Source organism: Triticum urartu, chromosome 6, assembly GCF_003073215.2.
Source record: "Triticum urartu cultivar G1812 chromosome 6, Tu2.1, whole genome shotgun sequence".
Lineage (NCBI taxonomy): Eukaryota > Viridiplantae > Streptophyta > Magnoliopsida > Poales > Poaceae > Triticum > Triticum urartu.
Window position 1 is genome coordinate 95877417 of NC_053027.1, and position 21296 is coordinate 95898712.

Sequence of the window (21296 nt, forward strand, 5' to 3'; positions counted from 1 at the left end):
GCCTTTTTTTTTGTCTGGTTTTTTCTCCCACAACCTTGTCAACCGTCCAGTTTATCATGATGCTGGTTATTTACGCCACGCTGAGGTTGCGCAGGAATTAACATTCTGCATGTTGCATTATGCAGTAGGCAAATCCTTTTGCGAAGCTATAAACACAATACATAGTCCATTCCAAAGAGAGAGAAAAGCTGAATTGTTCATATCAAAGGCCCAGCTCAGCGCACACGCCCAGGTCCCCAAATAAGAACGTGTCAACCTCCGCCAAACCGCTCATACCCTCTTCATCGCCGCACCCGAAATATGTCTGCACATCGTCCGGGAAGCTACACCGCATTGACGAATTTCTAGGCTTCGTCTCCCGCCGCTGTGTCGTCGGTGGTGGCGCTGAGGGGGGACACGACGACGAAGACAGCGAGTTGGTGCTGATCTGGGAGGCTGCCACCCGCTCCATCATCTCCTTCAACCTGGGCGCTTTCAGCAGCGGGCCGAGCGCCGACGCCGCATGAGACGTTGGACTCGTCTGGGGCGGTTGCAACCGATCATTGACACAGCGAGGGGTGTTGAGACCGCCCGCGTCGTCAGCGTGGCAACGGTGGTGCCACTTGATGTAGCGACTGACGTCGAAGTTGATGACAGCATTGAGGCCGCAGTGCTCGATGGCGGCGATGTCGTACGCCATGGTTGCCTCCTCCTGCGTCACTGCCACACACAAAAAATGCATATCTCAGTGGTATTGCATGGTAACAAAAAAAAATCGTTTCACGCAAAGAAATCCCTATGAAATCGTCGGTAACTGCCAAACGCCACGATAGATCGAGTGCCCGGTCAAATGACAAGTACCAAGGTTCCCAGCAGGGAGGCATGGAGAGGGATTGGTTGGAACGTTTTGGGCAGTGGTCAGACGTGCGCGTGCGTGACTGCGTGTGGCGTGGCAAGCGCATCTTGTTGGAATGGTGCCAAATCTCTCGTGTCACTTGTTTTTGCTTGTCGCCTCCGAGGCTTAGCTGTGCTGATGGAGCTCGTGGTTGAGGAGCCCCGAGCTCCTCTGCTCCATGGCTCCACCCACAAGGAGGGACCGTGGGGTGGGAAGCTTTTTTCATTTCGAGAAAAGTCATGGCGGTTTATGGATGTCCTGTAGTTAGATCAAGGTTTAAGATTATTAGTTGTAGTATGATGCAAGTGCTGACGTGTCACTTGGTGCTGCTATTTTTTTTTGTGGTTAACACAGGAAGGCGCTTACGGCGGCTCTTGCCAAATCCATCTGCTTTGGCATTCAGGATATACCTGGCACTGTTTCTTTTCTTATGATACATCTTATCCTCAAAAGATTTTGGATTTGGCCTTAGAGCATCTACAACCGGACTTAGCAACTCTGATCCCTCAAACGCCCCGGGCCCTGTCGTGTCCACGGACATTGACAGGTCACGCCTCAAATTTTTCTTCTCACAACCGGACACCTCAATTAATATACCTTAAATTCATACAAACTCATGCAACTACGTAAACGATGCATTACACACATTGTCCAACTACTATATCAGGATATGTGATCGGACTACCAAAAATTGGCATGTTTAACCTACACGGACAAGGTCATGCACGGCTGCCCTTGCCCTTCCCGGTGCCCTTGCCGTCCTTCTCACAGAAGTAGCGGTCGAAGACCTAGTACGGATTGAGCCAGATCTGCTCATTGCCGGAGCTATCCGACCCGTAGTTGTCCTTCTTCTCCTCCTTCGGGGGGGGAGGGGGGCAGTCTGGCCATGGCACGGACCGCCCGATTCTACTCTCGAGCGAGGGCACGTGTGTTCCTCCACCGCCGCTTCTTTACAATGCGGGCGCTGATGGCTTCCTCCTCCGCGGCCGCCTGTGCAACCGCATCAGCCGCCTCCACTGCCACCATGTCGCCAGCGAGACGGGCCTCGGCCGCCCTCATTCCTCTTCTTCCCACGACGGGCACACCGGTCCCGGGACTCATACTCCGGTTGGTCGGTGATGGGGAAAGGGAGATTGGAAGGCTCCCAAGAGGACCGCGATGATCTAGCGCCAGAGGATCCGAGCGTCCGATGCGTCGACGCAATGAACTCGCGACGGATACATCGTGTCGTGGGTCGGGCAATGTCCTCCCAAGAGTAGCGAAGTGCAATGCGGACGACCAGTGCCTTCTCCAAACCGCACGAGACGACACCCCCAATCGACGGATCTGTACTGCTCGTCGTCGGATCCGCTGCCCGCCAGGCCAGAGAAGGCCGGAGTTCGCCAGACGGAAGCTCGGGTGGCGGAGGGGAGTGGAGTGAAGTGACTAGGGTTTGGCCCGGGCACTGGATGGGGAGGAATATATGGGGTCGGGTAGGCGAGCGTGGGTTGGGTCCGACGTGGCAGACGCGCCCGAATGTCCCATATTCACCCTACATTTAGGCTAGATATGTGGGGTACCGATCAGCCTAGGCGTCTGAGATCCGTTTGAGGCGCCTGTCTGGGTCGCTTTTTTGTGACCGGCCACATCGGGCCGTCCGCTCGGGTGTATGAGAGGTTTTGAGGTGCTGGCTGTAGATGCTCTTACCCGATTGAAAAACTTGCTACCTGAGTGGGTACTGCTCCTACATACTCGTATTTCCTAAATGAATGGTGGTCTTTCTCTTTTTACCAAAATTAAACACGTTCATACGATGAGATTCGAAATTGGGTATGGTTTTAAAGTCACCTAGTTTAAACACAGAGAAGAAAATGTTTGCTAACGAGCTCGCTGAAATTCCTACACAAATCTGTTCTTTTTTCATTCATTGCTTTAGTGCATAATGATGCCCATTTACCACTGTAACCAGCAAAGTTCTAGAGCAAGCGTAAAGTGTTTGTTCTCAGATGCGATCTCGTTGTCCAATCTTTTCCTTTCCCCATCGCGAAAGCAACGGCTACAGTGAAGAACCAATCCCCTCTAGGCTCCACAGGTCAGTCCGTCGATTCACCTCCCCTATGTGTGCCATTCTGGGGGCCTGTGGCAGGGGAGGGGCGGCCTTGATGCCTCGGCTCCGGCTAGTATAGTTAGGGTTTTTCAGCACTTGCAAGGTCCACGCTCGGACGGACAATGTGACTTCATCTTCGGTCTTTCGGCCTCCGATCCTTCTTGAATTTGTCAGTCAGGATGGAGTCGGAGCACCCTCGTAGATTCTTGTCGTCTCATTGGGGCAACGAGGTGTGGATTGCTCGTCGTGTGTGGGGGACCGCAAGATCTGGTGCCAGTTAGATTGATGCAAAGTTTCAACGACGATGATAGCGGCTCGATGGTGCTAGTCCTTAGAGGAAAGTGCATGAATTTTTTTTTCAGGTTGTGATCGACAAGGTCAGGCCAGCTCCCAGTAGGGGAGTGGCGCGTCGATTGTTCATTCTAGCAACAGTAGTGGTTGTTCACTTAGATGTAATTTTACTATGTTTGCAGTGTTTTGTACTACTTCTGCTAAAAAAATTAGAAAAAGAATGATAAACTTTTATAAGCCGGTCTTGTTTGAAAAATAAAATAAAATAAAGGTAAAGTGTTTGTTCTAGAAAAATAGAATGAGTGCAGCATCATCAATTCTGTACTTCCCTCGTGTCTCAGAAGAGAAATGCCACAACCAATCTAATAACGACACAAGCAGGTAACTTTTGGTTGCCCATGCTGACTCAGGTAAAGAGAATATATCCCTCAACAACACGTCAGTTTACTCAACAACTCCTATCATATTCCACTCATCCATCCATAAAAGTTATGTCTTAGCTCTTAAGAAAGGATCAGTAACTTACCATAGGTGCCTAGGTAGAGATACTTGTTGCCAAACACACGCCCAATCCTAGCCTCCCATTTGCCGTTGTGGTGATGCCTGCAAAAACATCTCTGAATTCATTTTTTGACGAACAACATCTCTGAATTTCACTGACACATACATACGCGCAGAGTTTTTCTTGCAAGAATCTGAAAAATGTTCAGTACTGTACAAATCTTGCACTGCAAGATCAGCTCTACCTTGCGACGCCTCTGTATTTGGACACCCCTCTTGAGAAGCCAGTGCTTTTCCTGCGTCAAAAAAAGGAGAGGAACAGACAATATGTAATCATCACAAAACCATAAGGTCAGGATAAATCTTTTGTGTCATTATTACATTTTGCCACGCTGTCTGATCTGATAACAGACAGAACCACTTGCCAAAAATTGGAGTTATTTGTGTACCTCCGGAGCGAGCCGATGTACTCCTCCCTGGACTGCTCCTCCATTTCCTTCAACTCTTGGTCGTAGCTAGACAGCTGCAAAATGTTCGTCAGAGTCCAATTAAGAAGTCAGGTACGTGTGCCTGCATTCTGCTAGCTCTAGGCATGCCGCTGGCGACATCAGTGGATATCATGAGTGGAGTAGTGACTTGGATGCGGTACCGAGAAGTTGAGGACGGTGCCGCGGCCCCAGTACTTGAGCGCCGCCAGGTCGTAGGCGCGCGCCGCCGCCTCCTCGCCGCCGTACGCCCCTGCAACGACGGCCAGCTTTCATATATCTCAACGACGCCAAGACCGATCGGCCGAGGCCTTGGGACAGAGATATAGACTGAGAGAGGCTGCTCTGCTCACCGAGATAAACTTGCCTCCCTTTCTTCTTCCTCTGCGGCTCGGTCCAGGTGTTCTTGTCCCACAGGTGCGCCTCGAACCGCCCCGTCCACCGGTGCCTGCGCCAGCGCGCACGCGCGTACGTCAGTTTCTCTCCGCGCGAGGGAGAATAGAAGATGCAAGAATCGGAAACAGCACTGCGTACCGTGTGACGCCGCGATACGAGGATGTGCGCTGGGAGGGGCGCCCCCGCGGCACGCTCCTCCGCGTCCGCTCCGGCTTCGGCCGGACGGCGTTAGAGGCGACGTTACCGGCGCCGGCGCCGCTCCGTCGTTGCTTGGCCATTGCGGGGGAGTGAGAGGTCTCGGGGCCGTGGAGGCAAGAGAGCTAGTGGCTAGTGGCTAGTGATTAGTGAAACGACGTTGGCCAAAAATAGGGACAGAGCGCGGGCCGGCTCGGCTCTGCCGTGGATGCGAGAGTGCCAAATGGGATGGGAAGAGGGCCGGCTCGGCTCTGCCGTGGTTTCTCTGTCTGGATTTAGCTATGGCCGCCGGCTTGGGGCCAGTTCTTTTGCAACTTATTTTAACTTATTGTGAAAATAAGCCAAAAGCCTAAAAGAACTCATTTCAGAAGTGGAGCTTAACTTATTTCCACAGCTCTCTCCTTCACAATGGAAAAAAGCTGGGGTAGGGCAGCTGCCGCAGCTTCTCGTGGCAATCACTTAAAAACCGAAGCGGTATATCCCTTTGCCCTCGCACTTGAACACAATTACAGCTGAAATGCCACCGCGCCCCTCCCCTGTACCAGCCCCGAAGTAAAAAAACACCCGCAGCGCTCTGCACCCCTGTCATCCCTCTCCTCCCGCGATTGAGAATTTTTAGGGTTTCCCCGCCGCCGTCGACCCCGCCTCCAGCCGCTGACCTCGCCTCGCCCCTCGGACGTCGGCGGTGCTGGGTAGACGCGCTCCTCCCCCGCCTCCCTCTGCTCTGCTCCACACCGGCTACCCCTCTGGCAAGCAGGACGGCTGCCCGCCTCCGGCGGCCGTGGGCGTCGGCTTCCGGGCTCGACTGGATCGACGCCGACCCCTTCCCCGCATGGATCGATGCCGGCTGCTCCTCCTCGACGCCCCACTCCGCTCACTCTCGTCCCATGGCAAAGAAGCCCCTGGTACATCGCCGCCGCCGTCGTCGTCAACACACTGCCCCGACACCTGCACTTGTCTGGACGCCATGGCCACCCACTGCTAGTTCTCTGATTGTCCATCGAGCAGCAAATGCTTGAAAATCTCACGGCGATTAAAAGAAGTATTCAGTTTGCCTATTTTAAATTCTATTTCAGAGATGCATATGAATTTTCATGAGAAATTGTCAGTTACATGTCAGGTAACTGTATACATAGATATACATGTAGCTGATTTTTGTTGACAGGAAGTTTTTGGTCACGTCCAAGTTTCTACTTGCTGTAAAAAAAAGGATGAATGTTGCTAGTGAATGCATTCAGAAATTTGTATGCAAGCACTAGCATTTTGATTGTTGTTTGGTTTGGTCCTGCTAGTATTTTCTGCAAGTGCAAGAGAGTATGAATGAAGTTGTCCAAGTTGCTGCTACAATATACAGAAAATTCAGTTAAATGCCATACAATTACATTTTAGGGGTATTCTAGACTTTTCTCCAGAGAACTCGGAACATAAGCTGAGATAAAAGAACTGGATAGCTTATTCTCATGGACTTATTTCCACAGCAGCTTCTATGAGGCTTATTCCCATCGCAGCTTATGAATAAGCTGCACCTCAAAAGAACTGGCGTCTCGTCCCAAGTCACTGCGAGAGACCGTGGACGCGTGGTTGCAGCAGCCACGCCGAGCCCCAAATTCCTTTTGCTACGTGTGTTCTGAAAGTGTTTTGGAATCATCTTCAGTGGTGTGTTATCGAGCACTCCATTCATTCCCAAAATATATAAAAGTCTTAGCACTCCATCTTTTTTAAAATATAGTACCCCCTTCGTCCCAAAGTAAGTGTTTCTGATTTAGCACGAAGTTAGGACGAAGGTAGTACGTATAAAATTTTTAAATTCAAACTTCATAAATTTTGATCAAGTATATCATGAATATATTTTCATATGGTATATTGTAGATACAAATAATTTTACCTATATATAAACTTGATCAAAGTTTTGAAGGTTGACTTTTGCAAAAAGGGCTTGCTAAGTCGACTGAGTATCATTCGAATGCTCAACCGTTGAATTTTTGCATCAAGATTCATGCTGGACGGAGCACCATCCAATGGACATCGCGGCATTTTTTCACACCGTTTGCAACATATATTTTTACCGATTGCACCACCACCATTGCTGGTTGTAGCATGTCATCTCGCCAGTCACAAAATCCGCCCTCGTCGTTCGTAGCATGTCGTCTCAGCGGTCACAACATCCGCCATTGACGGTTATAGCATTTTGTCACACCGGGTGCAACATTAGTTGTTTTTGCTTACAAAATTATCGCAACATTTTTTGTTGCCGATTTGTAGCATCTACGTGCAGCCCATAGCAATACAATTACGTTGACATCACTTGACCGAGACTTCTTTAAATCTCAATCGACTGAGTTCTAGACACACCCTCCGCAAAAGCTAATGTGCACGATATTATAGAACAGATGGAGTGTCTCGTAGGGGCACGGATCATTAATTATAGAGAAAAGCATAAACTGTGCCTCACAGTGTGTCCTATAGCAAAGTAAAACCTCACAACGGTGGACTACTTGGATCGCCTACTTGCCATCGTTTTTCGTTTTTTTTCCCACCTAGCATGTTCACCCCTTTGTGCGAGTCAGCAAGAAAGACCCCCAAATCCCATCCCGAATCATGTTCCTTCCCCTCACAGCATTGCATCTCCTAACTCTGTCACTAGATTCACCGGCTGCCTCCCTGCTTGCGAAGGCTTGATAAAAATGGATTGTGTTCCGCCACCTTCACGCCGAGCATCACGACGGTCGTTGGTTTCCGCCGCTCTGTGTTGTCCGTCACAACCATCACCGTGTTGTGCGTTGCTACCCTCCTCGTCCCCACTAGGCACGGTAATAACCCTCAATCCCCGCCACCTTTGTGGGGAGGGGCTCGACCTCCTAACCCACCGCTAAAACAACATTGATACATCATGTTGGGCATTCACAATGGCAACCGCGTGAAAATCATGCTGAGCCATATGGTTATGGGTGACCTTAAGGATTTTAGGCATGTATTTGGCTCCATCAACTTGTATAATAGGATACCAAACCACGAAAATGTCGGTCTACACCCGTGCTCATATGCTCTTGTCAAACCACTATTTAGTTACCGAACCACCAGAAAGAAAGATCAAGAGCATGAAATAAAGTCTTGAACACCACCAAATCATGTCATGTTGAATGTTAGGCGGTAATTAATAAGACCTAGAGCCATAGATCAGCAAGACCAAAATATCATGGGCACTCCAGCTTTGGCCATGATGCCACACAAAAATGTGTTTGCTTGATTGTGAACCCTATTTTGTGCCTTATGCGTAGAATAGTCAACCTAAGGCTCACGTTGTGGGCACCCAGGGCAAGGACAATATCCTGTTTTTTAGTCGGTTTTAGTGTCTTTCTCCCGTTCATTTCTCGGTGTTTTTCTTCTTCATTCTTATTTTTACCTGATCCACCTTTTTAACCCTTTTTAGATATTATATATATATAGTGATACTATTTATCATCCAGGGTGCAGAATAAGTTATTCTTCACCCGAGGTAATCTTACGATCTTTTTGTTATATAATCGTTTTTAAGACTTGGACCTTCCTAAAAATGCGTAAAACAATTCAGTACATATACATGAATAATTTTTAAATACATGGTACACATTTAAAAAACGCCATAGTTTGTGAAACATGTAAGGAAATACAAAATATACATGAATGTTTTTCAAATTTGCATTGCATATTTACATATGAAAAATTTAGAGTAAAACACACTAGAGGTCCTAAAAGTATTCCAATTGTATCAAGTAGGTCCTAAAAGTTTGAAATTGTTCACCGCGGGTCCTAAATGTGTGTATGTCGTTCAATGGGGTCCTAAAAGTATTTCAAGTGTGTCAAGTAAGTCCTAAAAGTCGCGGGTAAAATACACATATAGGCCCCACGGTGAATGATTTCAAACTTTTAGGACATACTTGACACATTTGAAATACTTTTAGTACCTCCAGTGTATTTTACTCTTTTTGTAAGCTTACTATGTGAACTTTTTTATTTTCGGCAGTCAATTTTTATTTTTAAAACTGATCAAAAATATTTTTGATATTTGTAAAGTAAAAATACTATTTACTAATTTTTTGTCGGAACAGCTTAAACCAAGTGGTGATGGTGGTTGAACTGTCTGGGGCTCTGGGCTCTAGTCCAACATCACAAGCCCTTAGGCCGAACAGCGATCCCGTAAGGCCCAGCGCCGACCCCAGCCCACCAGCAGCTAGCATAAAAAACAAGGCGCTCTGCGGCGCGCGCGCACCGTTGTCTCACCACCGGCCGGGCTCGCTGTCGACGCGTGCGCGCAGCTGCACGCGACGCCTCTCTTTCTCTGCTTGGCGCGCTCGCTACTGCCTTCCGTATTGCAGTCTACGTGCGATGCCTCACCACCGGCCGGGTTCTGTACCTGTGCGTGGTGTGCTGATGTTTAATTAGTACCACACCGCTAACGTAGCGTAGCACCTCGCCACATATAAGGTGAGGCTCGGGAGCCTGTTACACCCCGTGCGGCACGTACGGGTTAAAGCAAATATCCAGAATACGGTGAGTACTACACTATGATTGGCACCCGCTGTTGAATTACCTAAACTAATGAACAACAAACAGTGTCTTCCTTTGCAAGTGGTGGCCTTTTTTTTGGTACTGTTATTATTTCCATGTTGCGCTATGTGATTGATTATTATCATCACTAAGGCATGTCGTGTCGAGCCCTATCAAAGGCATTCATAAGCTCAAGAAAACAAGCCAAAAATTAAGCCTTTTTTTGTTTTTCTATATTATTTTTATGTTGCACTTTATGATTGATCATTGCCTACCTCAACTTGTTTGGGACTAAAGGCTTTGTTGTTGTTGTTGTTGTTGTTGTTACCATTTAAGGCATATTCAGCTCTAGCAAAGGCTATTTCGTAAGCTCAAGAAACAATCCAAAAGTTACGCACCTTGAGCAAGACCCTCTTTGCAAACTCAAAGGTCCCACTTCACATGGTCTCGAGGTCATCATCCTTGACCTAGATATGGCACAACAAAAAAGAAGCTTAGTCCGGAAGAGAGAGACCTTCGCAAAAGACTTAAAAAGAAGGATCATTAGATTGGTTGTGCTTGAGAAAGCTAGGAAGTGACAAACCTTAAAAAAACTAAGAAAAGGAGATGCCAACACCTGCTTTTCATCTTTGTGTCAACCATAGAAGGAGGAAGAATCTCATTAATTGTCTCAAAGACAATAATGGTTGGGTTACCAAACATGGGCACAAGGAAAAGATTAGGGAAACGCTTCGAGCTGGCGGACCGGCTGAAACTTGCGCCGGTCGTTCCCACACGCACGCGCACTACCAAGGGACCTCACGCACCACACGCTTGCACTGCATTATCCATCCCTGCCTTATCCATTGTAACACCTCGGGTGTAACTTGCCATATTTGTAACTCCGACTCTGCCATTTTCGGCTTTAAGTTATCAGATTTTCTTTCGTGGTTCGGTTTTTGTCTTCGTTGTGCATTTTGTTCATGTCATACATTTCATATCATGTCATCATGTGCATCGCATTTGCATACGTGTTCGCCTCATGCATCCGAACATTTTCCCCGCTGTCCGTTTTGCAATCCGACACTCCTACGTGCACCGGCATACCCCTTTTGTCTCTTTTCGTGAGCGGGTGTTAAACATTCTCGGAATGGACCGAGATTTGTCAAGCGGACTTGGTACACTACCGGTAGACCGCCTGTCAAATTTTGTTCCGTTTGAAGTCCGTTTGATACTCCAACGGTTAACCGGGTAACCGCGAAGGCCTCTTGTGTGTTGCAGCCCAACACCCCTCCAAAACGGCCCAATAACCCATCCAAACCACTCCCATGTCCTCCGTCATCGGATCACGATCGTGTGGGCGAAAACTACACTCCTTTTGGACACTCCTACCTCCTCCTACCTATAAATATGTGCACTCCTCCGAAATTTCGGGTCCAAACCGTAGAAAACCTCCCCCCGCCGTCACCGGACATGTCCGCCCGCCGCCGGACGAATTCCGCCGCCGCCCGCTCCAATGAGAAGGAGACATGTGGCATTGCGCCACCCGCCGCCGCCGCGGCCCGCGCAGCCCGCTCCCCGTCGCTCTGGGCCCGCGTCCCCGCGCGCGCCCCGCCGCCCGTCGCCCCATCGCCGCCACCGGCGCGCCTCCGCCACCTCTTCGCCGGCGCGCCTCCGCCGCCTCCTCGCCGGCGCGCGACCGCGCCGCCGTTGCCGGTCGCCACCGGCGGCCGACGCCGTCCTGCGGCCAGATCCGACCTCCACCGACCCGGATCCGACGATCCCCCTCCTCTCCGGCCATCTCCCCCACTCCGGCGAACTACTCCGGCGAAGCTCCGGCCCTGCCTCAGTTTCCATGCAAAGAACCCTAGGTCTGATCCGGAGGTCGTTTTTTTCCTCCAAGTCCTTTTTCTGCAACTTTTTCACGCTCTGTTCATTGCCTCATAACTCCATGACTGTAGCTCTGTTTCATGCATATAGGATATCTAAATGTTTATTGTGAGATGCTCTTCATTTCATTCCATTGTGCCATGCTTGTTTGAGTTCTCTTGATGCCCAAATCATTGATGAAAGAGTGCTATAAAATGTTTAATGCTGTTACTTATCAGTTTAGGGAGATTTGTCATTTTTGTCACATTTGATGTGTGCTTCATATGGGCATGAGCTCTACATGTGTTTTGATCTATGCCATGCCATATTTACAGAGGTGATTTCCATGTATTTTTGTGATCAATGTGGTGACTAGCACAAGCACGCAAAGTAGCCTTTGTGATATTGCTGTTTTCAGGGACTTAGGATTTTGCTAAGTCCTTGTTATGTTGTTATTTTTATGCCATGTAAACTAGATGCTACAGTGAGATACATGTTTGTTTTGAGCATCTTCAGTAAGGGTGTTTGGAACATATGGTTATTCTCTAACCATCCATTCCCCTGTTTGCAATTATGGAGTGCCCTAGCATGTCTTAATCTCGCTCTACTTTTGCTATAAAATGTTCCTCGCAGATTGTTTACATGTTAATCAATTTTGCCATGGTGGTTGCTAGTGATCTATGCATTCTATGAACTTTCTCTTGCCATGGTTAGCTTCATGAACATGTCTTATTTCTGTTAGTATGCTTATCTTGTCATGCAATGCCTTGTGGTGAGTGATTTAAGCTCGCAAAGATGCCTTCATAATTCTGTTTATGCCATGCTCAATTCTTTGCTAAGTCTGAAACTGTTAATAAAACTTGCTATGTTTACATGGGTGCCATCATATCTTCTGTGTCTTTTTGGCTCATGATCAGTAAGGGACTTTTGATCTATGCATTTAGTAGAATCATGCCATGCCTTTGTTTGCTATGATATGTTCCTGTAGCATGTTGTTTGCTTGCTCTAAACATTGCTTCCTGATGTTATTTCTGGCATGTTAGTATTTTCACGAAGTCTGTGAAGCTGATATCTTTTGCACTTGTCATACTTGTTTGAACCTGCTCTTGTGTGATTTAGCCGTAGCTCAGTGTTCATATTTTGTCAAGCATCTTGAGTACATCACTGCCATATGCTTTGTTATTATGTTGGAGTGCAGTAGCTTAGTTTCTTGTTGCATTCTAAATGGCATTGTGCTGTTAATCACAGAATTGTGTCATTCTTGTTTTGCTTGCCATTTGCAAACCGTGCATCCGATTCCGGTGATCTTTATATCGATTTCGACCGAAATCATCTCATCTTTCCAGCGGCACACTTGGTTTTCAAAGTTGATGCCTTGTTCATTCTTTCCCTTCCGAAGCACGCATATGCATTGCATATCATGTCTTGCATATCATGCCATGTTTTGCATCATGTTGCTTGTGCATTGCACCGTGGTTGATTGTGGTTCCTTTGCTTGTGTTCTTGCTTTGGGTAGAGCCGGGAGACGAGTACGTGATCGAGGAACCTGTCGAGTACGCTAACGAGGATCAAGCTTTCGTCAACTCTGAGAACTTTGCAGGCAAGATGATCATACCCTTGAAATCACTTCTATCTTTGATTGCTAGTTATTCGCTCTATTGCTATGCCGCGCTACCTACCACTTGCTATATCATGCCTCCCATATTGCCATGTCAAGCCTCTAACCCACCTTTCCTAGCAAACCGTTGTTTGGCTATGTTACCGCTTTTGCTCAACCCCTCTTATAGCGTTGCAAGTTGCAGGTGAAGATGAAGTTTGTTCCGTGTTGGAACATGGATATTGTTGGGATATCATTATTATATCTTGTTTACTTTAATGCATCTATATACTTGGTAAAGGGTGGAAGGCTCGGCCTTATGCCTGGTGTTTTGTTCCACTCTTGCTGCCCTAGTTTCCGTCATACCGGTGTTATGTTCCTTGATTTTGCGTTCCTTACGCGGTTGGATGTTATGGGAATCCCTTGACAGTTCGCCTTGAATAAAACTCCTCCAGCAAGGCCCAACCTTGGTTTTACCATTTGCCTACCTACCACCATATACCTTTCCCTTGGGTTCTGCAGACTCAAGGGTCATCTTTATTTTAAACCCCCTCGGGCCAGTGCTCCTCTGAGTGTTGGTCCGAAACGGATAGCCTGCGGGGCCACCTCGGGGCAACTCGAGGGTTGGTTTTACTCGTAGCTTGACCTTTCCGGTGTGCCCTGGGAACGAGATACGTGTGACTCCTATTGGGATTTGTCGGCACATCAGGCGGCTTTGTTGGTCTTGTTTTACCATTGTCGAAATGTCTTGTAACCGGGATTCCGAGACTGATCGGGTCTTCCCGGGAGAAGGAATATCCTTCGTTGACCGTGAGAGCTTGTGATGGTCTAAGTTGGGATACCCCTGCAGGGTTTGAACTTTCGAAAGTCGTGCCCGTGGTTATGGGCAGATGCGAATTTGTTAATATCCGGTTATATAGAACTTGACACTTAACTTAATTAAAATGAATCAACCGCGTGTGTAGCCGTGATGGTCTCTTTTCGGCGGAGTCCGGGAAGAGAACACTGTCTCGTGTTATGCTTGAACATAAGTAGCTTCAGGATCACTTCTTGATCACTATTAGCTTCTCGACCGTGCTTTGCTTCTCTTCTCGCTCTCTTTTGCATAAGTTAGCCACCATATATGCTAGTGCTTGCTGCAGCTCCACCTCACTACCCCTTTCCTACCCTTAAGCTTAAATAGTCTTGATCTCGCGGGTGTGAGATTGCCGAGTCCCCGTGACTCACAGATACTTCCAAACATATGCAGGTGCCGATGATGCCAGTGCCGGGGACGCTACCGAACTCAAGTGGGAGTTCGACGAGGATTCGGGCCGTTACTATGTTTCTTTTCCGGATGATCAGTAGAGGAGCCCAGTTGGGACGATCGGGGATCTAGCATTTGGGGTTGTCTTTCTTTATTTTGGTTCCGTAGTCGGACCTTTGATTGTACTTTGGACGATGTATGGATTTTTTTATGTATTGTGTGAAGTGGCGACTGTAAGCCGACTCTTTATCCCTTTCTTATTCAGTACATGGGATGTGTAAAGATTACCCCTCTTGCGATAGACCTACCATGCGGCTATGCCTCTTAAGTCGTGCCCCGACACGTGGGAGATATAGCCGCATTGTGGGTGTTACATCCATCCCCTTCCTTTTCTCACCGCACATGCCATCTCTCGCTCCATTCATCCCAATCCTATCCCAGCGACGCGCTTCACCATCTCTGCTCGCTCTCTGCTTCTTCCTCCACACGACGCCGCAGCGGTTGACACACGGCGCTGCACGGCAGCGGCCATCGCGGGTCTCTGACCATGGGAAAAACACCATCCACCACCTATGCATCCGTTTTTCTGTTGAGGATGACAGGTGCTGCAATCAGCACCCGCCGGTGCTGGAGACGACGGTGACGACAGCCGGCGACGGCCTTTTTGCTGCAACCGGGCATCCCAAGGCTGGAACCGATGCCCCACGCTGCTTCAACCGTCGAAAGGTCTTCACGCCGTGGAGACGGACGGAGGGCTACGGATGACCCTTTTTTGCTGCAACCGGCCATCTATTTGCTGGAACCGGCATCAATTTTTGCTGCCATCGGCCCTGCGATTTGCTGGAACCAAAGGCGCCCTCGCTGCCGACGAGTGTTTTTGCTGGAACTACCCTTTATTTTTGCTACAATCCTTCTTTTGTTTGCTACAATTGAAAATGGGAGTCTACCTGCTGAGTTATTTTGCTGGAACCAGCGCTTTTTTTTGCTGGTACTAGTGTTTTTTTGGCTACAATCAATCACTGAAGTTATCTGTGCTGAGCTTGATTTTGCTGGAAACGATATCTTTTTTTGCTGGAACCTTATAATGATTTGCTTCAACCGACCAACTGAGCTTTTGTTGCTTTTTTGGATCCTTTTTTGCTGGACACGATGGTGCAAGGCGACGACCTCGGCGAGCCGGAGGCATGGTTACGTTTGGGATGTAGCAATGATGCCCCCCGCGTGCTGGATCTGACCGTTTTTAGAGTTGTATCCATGGTGAATCGCGCCTAAAATCAATGGTGGCTGTGATGCAATCTCGGCGGACAGGGAGCGGGACCTCACCGGACCTCGCTGGGCACAACCACAACTAAGACCAGGAGGAGGTGGTGGTGTGCCTGTGGGGAGCGTGTGAATCCCCTTTTTGTTTTCTCTGTTTCCTATGTGTACGGGAGTGAGAAGGAAGACGGGGAAAGAAGGAAGACAACGCTGAGATCTGACAGTTCTCTTTTTAAAATTGGGTGGCTAGCAGTAAACCGGCGGAATGTTTGGGCCGGCGTACCGGCGCCTATCATCGCCCAAAAGATTATCTACTGGCACTTCAATAACATTGCTTAGAAAGGCTCTTCAGATAACATTGACATCAATTGCGGGATCATTCCCACTCCCAATTGTGAACTTCATAATCTTGGTGAGGCCTTCACCGAGGAGGAAGCAAAGACAGTCAGGTTTGCCATGCCATGTGACAAGGCGTCGGGGCCCGGTTGGTTTATGGGTAAATTTTTCATGGTATGTTGGAACAGTAACAAGCCACACATCATGCTTGCCATCAACCATTTTTGGGTTTGGTGCGTAATTTTAAGTTTCATGGAGGCCTCAAAATTTAAATCTAGACAAATTTGTCGTCTCTCTTTTTTGACAAACTTCTCCTCCGTTATTCCTCTAGCAAAATCGTGGCATCATTTACAAGTAACGGAAGCACCTCCACAGGTGCCAAATCCATCCATACAGAAGGAGGAGAAAATTTAACTAGCCTAGCAAGTTCATGTGCTACTTTATTACACTCTCTATTACAATGATCATAAGATAAATGATTAAAATACGAGGACATGAAATATCAATCATCAATAACTGAGCTTGCCACCGAAGAAGAATTGCCATCTCTCAGAGTTTCTGCTACCTCCAGACTGTCTGAGTTGATCACGACCTTGCTACAACCCACATTTCTGGCAAGGTTTAGCCCAAACCTAACTGCCAAAGCTTCTGCTGTGAAAAAATCATAGCATATGTCTATTCTTTCATTAGCTGGCACTATAAATTCCCCACTGTGATCACGAATAACTTCCCCCGCGGATCCTTCAAGTAAATCTTGGTCAAATCCAATGTCTACATTTAATTTCACGTATCCCAGTGGCGGCTTCTGCCAAGCTTCTACACGAACTTTGGCCTTTGGTGAGTGATGACCCACAAGTATAGGGGATCTATCGTAGTCCTTTCGATAAGTAAGAGTGTCGAACCCAACGAGGAGCAAAAGGAAATGATAAGCGGTTTCCAGCAAGGTATTCTCTGCAAGTATTGAAATAAGTGGTAACAGATAGTTTTGTGATAGGATAATTTGTAACGAGCAACAAGTAACAAAGGTAAATAAAGTGCAGCAAGGTGGCCCAATCCTTTTTTGTAGCAAAGGACAAGCCTGGACAAACTCTTATATAGAGAAAAGCGCTCCCGAGGACACATGGGAATATCGGCAAGCTAGTTTTCATCACGCTCATATGATTCGCGTTCGGTACTTTGATAATTTGGTATGTGGGTGGACCGGTGCTTGGGTACTGCCCTTACTTGGACAAGCATCCCACTTATGATTAACCTCTATTGCAAGAATCCACAACTACAACAAAAGTATTAAGGTAAACCTAACCATAGCATGAAACATATGGATCCAAATCAGCCCCTTACGAAGCAACACATAAACTAGGGTTTAAGCTTCTGTCACTCTAGCAACCCATCATCTACTTATTACTTTCCAATGTCTTCCTCTAGGCCCAAATAATGCTGAAGTGTCATGTAGTCGACATTCACATAACACCACTACAGGAGAGACAACATACATCTCATCAAAATATCGAACGAATACCAAATTCACATGACTACTAATAGCAAGACTTCTCCCATGTCCTCAGGAACAAAAGTAACTACTCACAAAGCATAAACATGTTCATAATCAGAGGGGTATTAATATGCATATAGGATCTGAACATATGATCTTCCACCAATTAAACCAACTAGCATCAACTACAAGGAGTAATTAACACTACTAGCAACCTACTAGCACCAATCCCGGACTTGGAGACAAGAATTGGATACAAGAGATGAACTAGGGTTTTGAGAGGAGATGGTGCTGATGAAGATGTTGATGGAGATTTCGCTCTCCCGATGAGAGGAGCGTTGGTGATGACGATGGCGAGGATTTCCCCCTTCGGGAGGGAAGTTTCCCTGGCAGAACAGCTCCGCCAGAGCCCTAGATTGGTTCCGCCAAGGTTTCGCCTCGTGGCGGCGGAGTTTCGTCCGAGAAGATGGCTTGTTATTTTTTTCCCATCGAAAAACTTCATATAGCAGAAGATGGCCACCGGAGGGCCACCAGGGGGCCCACGAGGTAGGGGGCGCGCCCAGGGGGTAGGGCGCGCCCCCACCCTCGTGGGCAGGGTGTGGCCCCATGATGAAGTTCTTACTCTCAGTATTTTTTATATATTTGGAAAACGTCTTCCGTGAAGTTTCAGGACTTTTGGAGCTGTGCAGAATAGGTCTCTAATATTTGCTCCTTTTCTAGCCCAGAATCCTAGCTGCCGACATTCTCCCTCTTTATGTAAAGCTTGTAAAATAAGAGAGAATAGGCATAAGTATTGTGACATAATGTGTAATAACAGCCCATAATGCAATAAATATCGATATAAAAGCATGATGCAAAATGGACGTATCAACTCCCCCAAGCTTAGACCTCGCTTGTCCTCAAGCGAAAAGCCGAAATCGAAAAATATGTCCACATGTTTAGAGATAGAGGTGTCGATAAAAAATAAAATACAGACATGAGGGCATCATGATCATTCTTAGAACAACAACTTATATAATTCTTGTCATATGATTTCTTATGCTAGAGTAATAATTCAATCACAATTTCAAGTATGAATCATAAACTTCATTGAAAACTAACAAACTATAATCTCAGTCATTGGAGCAATTGCAATTTATCATAACATAGGAAAGAGTCAATGTATAAGAGCTTTTCAGCAAGTCCACATACTCAACTATCATATAGTCTTTCACAATTGCTGACACTCACGCAATACTTATGGGTATGGAATTTTAATCGGACACGGAGAAAGATAGGGGCTTATAGTTTTGCCTCCCAACGTTTTACCTCAAGGGTAATGTCAACAGTAATAGTTCATGAAAACTCACATCCAATTAGCCATATATACCAGGATCTTTCCAACATACCGTGCTTGCCAAAGGATAAAATGTAAAAGGAAGGGTGAAGATCACCATGACTCTTATGCAATGTAGGAGATAAAAGTAAAAGATAAGCCCTTCGCAGAGGAGAGCAGAGGTTGTCATGCGCTTTTATAGTTGGATGCACAAAATCTTAATGCGAAAGAACGTCAATTTATATTGCCACTTGTGATATGGACCTTTATTATGCAGTCTGTCGCTTTTATTTCTTCCATATCACACGATCGTATAAAGCTTATTTTCTCCCACACTAATAAGTCATACATATTTAAAGAGCAATTTTTATTGCTTTGCACCGATGACAACTTACTTGAAGGATCTTACTCAATCCATAGGTAGGTATAGTGGACTCTCATGGCAAAACTGGTTTAAGGGTATTTGGAAGCACAGGTAGTATATCTACTTGATGCGATGAATTTGGCTAGCATGAGAGGGAAAGGCAAGCTCAACCATGTTGGATGATCCATGACAATATAATTTATCTCAGATGTAAGAAAACATAACCCATTACGTTGTCTTCCTTGTCCAACGTCAACTCTTTAGCATGTCATATTTTAATGAGTGCTCACAATCATAAAAGATGTCCAAGATAGTATATTTATATGTGAAGACATCTCTTTCTTTATTACTTCCTATTAATTGCAACGATGACCAAAACTATGTTTGTCAACTCTCAACAACTTTTATTCATCATACTTTTCCTATGTGAGCTCATTACTCTCCATAAGACTCACATGATCCATTTGTTTCTTTTTATTTCTTTCTCTTTTCTTTTATTCCCTTAGGATCATGGAAAAATAATCAAACCCTTGACTCAACACTAATCTTTATTATATAGCTCAAGGACTCAATTACATAGAAGGATTATAAGGCAAAACTCACAACTAGATCATACTAAGAACTTTTATTCTACTGGATCAAGATATTACCAAAAGGATCGAACTAAGAAAAACGGTAAAGGTAAAAGTGATGGTGATACGATACCGGGGCACTCCCCCAAGCTTGGTAGTTGCCAAGCGGAGTGCCCATACCAGATACTTAATTCTTCTTTGTTGGTGAATAAGGTGGAGTCGTTGATGATGGATAGTCGCACATCGAGCATGGGAGGTCTTCTAACTTGCGGATAATGCCCTTGAGTGTGATGATATGCTCATTCAACAAAATATTTTCACATGTGAGATATTTATTTTATATACGAGCTAACTCAATCATCTTGAAAGCTTCGATCTCTGTTGGGGTAAAAGATTGTGATCAAGTTGAATGGTGTCTTCTGTTGCCGGCACTTGGTCCCCCATGGCTTCCTTGATCCCTTCATCCTTGTTGATCTCCATGGGTTCTTCTCTCTTCAGCTCTATCTTCATTAGCCAAGCATCGTTGCCCTCATGGTTGGAGGAGGAGGGAGACGACATAGTGCCTGGCCTTGACAACCCTAACAGAAAACAGCTCGAAACAAAGACAGGAGATTTTTGCGTGATACGGGAGTCAAAAACCCCGGGAGATTATATAATGAATTTTTACCGACCAAAATACGTGACGTGTACGAAAACGGAGTCCGGAGAGCACACGAGGTGCCCACGAGGTAGGGGGCGCGCCCTCCACCCTCGTGGAGCCCTCGTGTCCTTCCCAGACTGCTACTTATTTTTTCTATTTTTCTAAATATTCCAAAACGGAGAAATATTTCCTTAAAAACTGTTTTGGAGTCGGTTTACTTACCGTACCACATACCTATTCCTTTTTGGAGTCTGAAACGTTCCGGAAAGTGTCCCTTATGTATTCCTCCGGGATATTCAATAATATTGGTTTCAACATTTATGGGATTACCTGAGATATAATGTTTGATTCTTTGACCATTCACCACCTTCGGATTTGTGCCTTCAAAGTTGTTGATTTTTATGGCACCGGAACGATAGACCTCCTCGATAACGTAAGGGCCTTCCCATTTAGAGAGAAGTTTTCCTGCAAAAAATCTTAAACGGGAGTTGTATAGCAATACATAATCACCTACATTAAACTCACGCTTTTGTATTCTTTTGTCATGCCATCTTTTAACTTTTTCTTTAAACAACTTGGCATTTTCATAGGCTTGGGTTCTCCATTCATCAAGTGAGCTAATATCAAATAGCCTCTTCTCACCGGCAAGTTTAAAATCATAATTGAGTTCTTTAATGGCCCAATATGCCTTGTGTTCTTGTTTGACAGGTAAGTGACATGCTTTTCCATAAACCATTTTATACGGAGACATACCCATAGGATTTTTATATGCAGTTCTATAGGCCCATAATGCATCATCAAGTTTCTTGGACCAATTTTTTCTAGATCTATTAATAGTCTTTTGCAGAATTAATTTGAGCTCTCTATTACTCAATTCTACTTGACCACTAGACCGAGGATGATAAGGAGATGCAATTCTATGGTTAACATCATATTTAGCAAGCATTTTACGGAAAGCACCATGAATAAAATGTGAACCACCATTAGTCATTAAATATCTAGGGACTCCAAATCTTGGAAAAATAACTTCTTTAAGCATTTTAATAGAAGTGTTATGATCAGCACTACTAGTTGGAATAGCTTCTACCCACTTAGTAACGTAATCAACAACAACTAAAATATGTGTATATCCATTAGAGGAAGGAAAGGGTCCCATATAGTCAAAGCCCCAAACATCAAATGGTTCAATAACAAGTGAATAGTTCATAGGCATTTCTTGACGTCTACTAATATTACCAATTCTTTGACATTCATCACAAGATAGGACAAACTTA

General features: G+C 46.1%; 1 protein-coding gene across 1 annotated transcript; it reads right to left on the reverse strand.

The window, feature by feature from the left end:
- Nucleotides 1-97: 97 nt before the first annotated feature.
- On the reverse strand, nt 98-5217 carry LOC125515841 (AP2-like ethylene-responsive transcription factor At1g79700). Its single transcript, XM_048681339.1, has 7 exons — nt 4772-5217; nt 4591-4685; nt 4402-4490; nt 4202-4275; nt 3998-4048; nt 3778-3854; nt 98-699 (listed from the first exon to the last, which is right to left on the reverse strand). Exons 1-7 carry the CDS (start codon nt 4909-4911, stop codon nt 203-205), a joined length of 1023 nt encoding a protein of 340 aa, XP_048537296.1. The 5' UTR covers nt 4912-5217; the 3' UTR covers nt 98-202.
- Between the last annotated feature and the right edge of the window lie 16079 nt (nt 5218-21296).

What these genes read in the sequence shown, in the direction of transcription:
- LOC125515841 (XM_048681339.1), bottom strand. Translation starts at nt 4,911, where the DNA reads ATGGCCAAGCAACGACGGAGCGGCGCCGGCGCCGGTAACGTCGCCTCT. An exon ending in GCACCGTCCTCAACTTCTCG is followed by an intron (nt 4,276 to 4,401) that starts GTACCGCATCCA and finishes AACATTTTGCAG; the next exon opens with CTGTCTAGCTACGACCAAGA. An exon ending in TACATCGGCTCGCTCCGGAG is followed by an intron (nt 4,049 to 4,201) that starts GTACACAAATAA and finishes TTTTTGACGCAG; the next exon opens with GAAAAGCACTGGCTTCTCAA.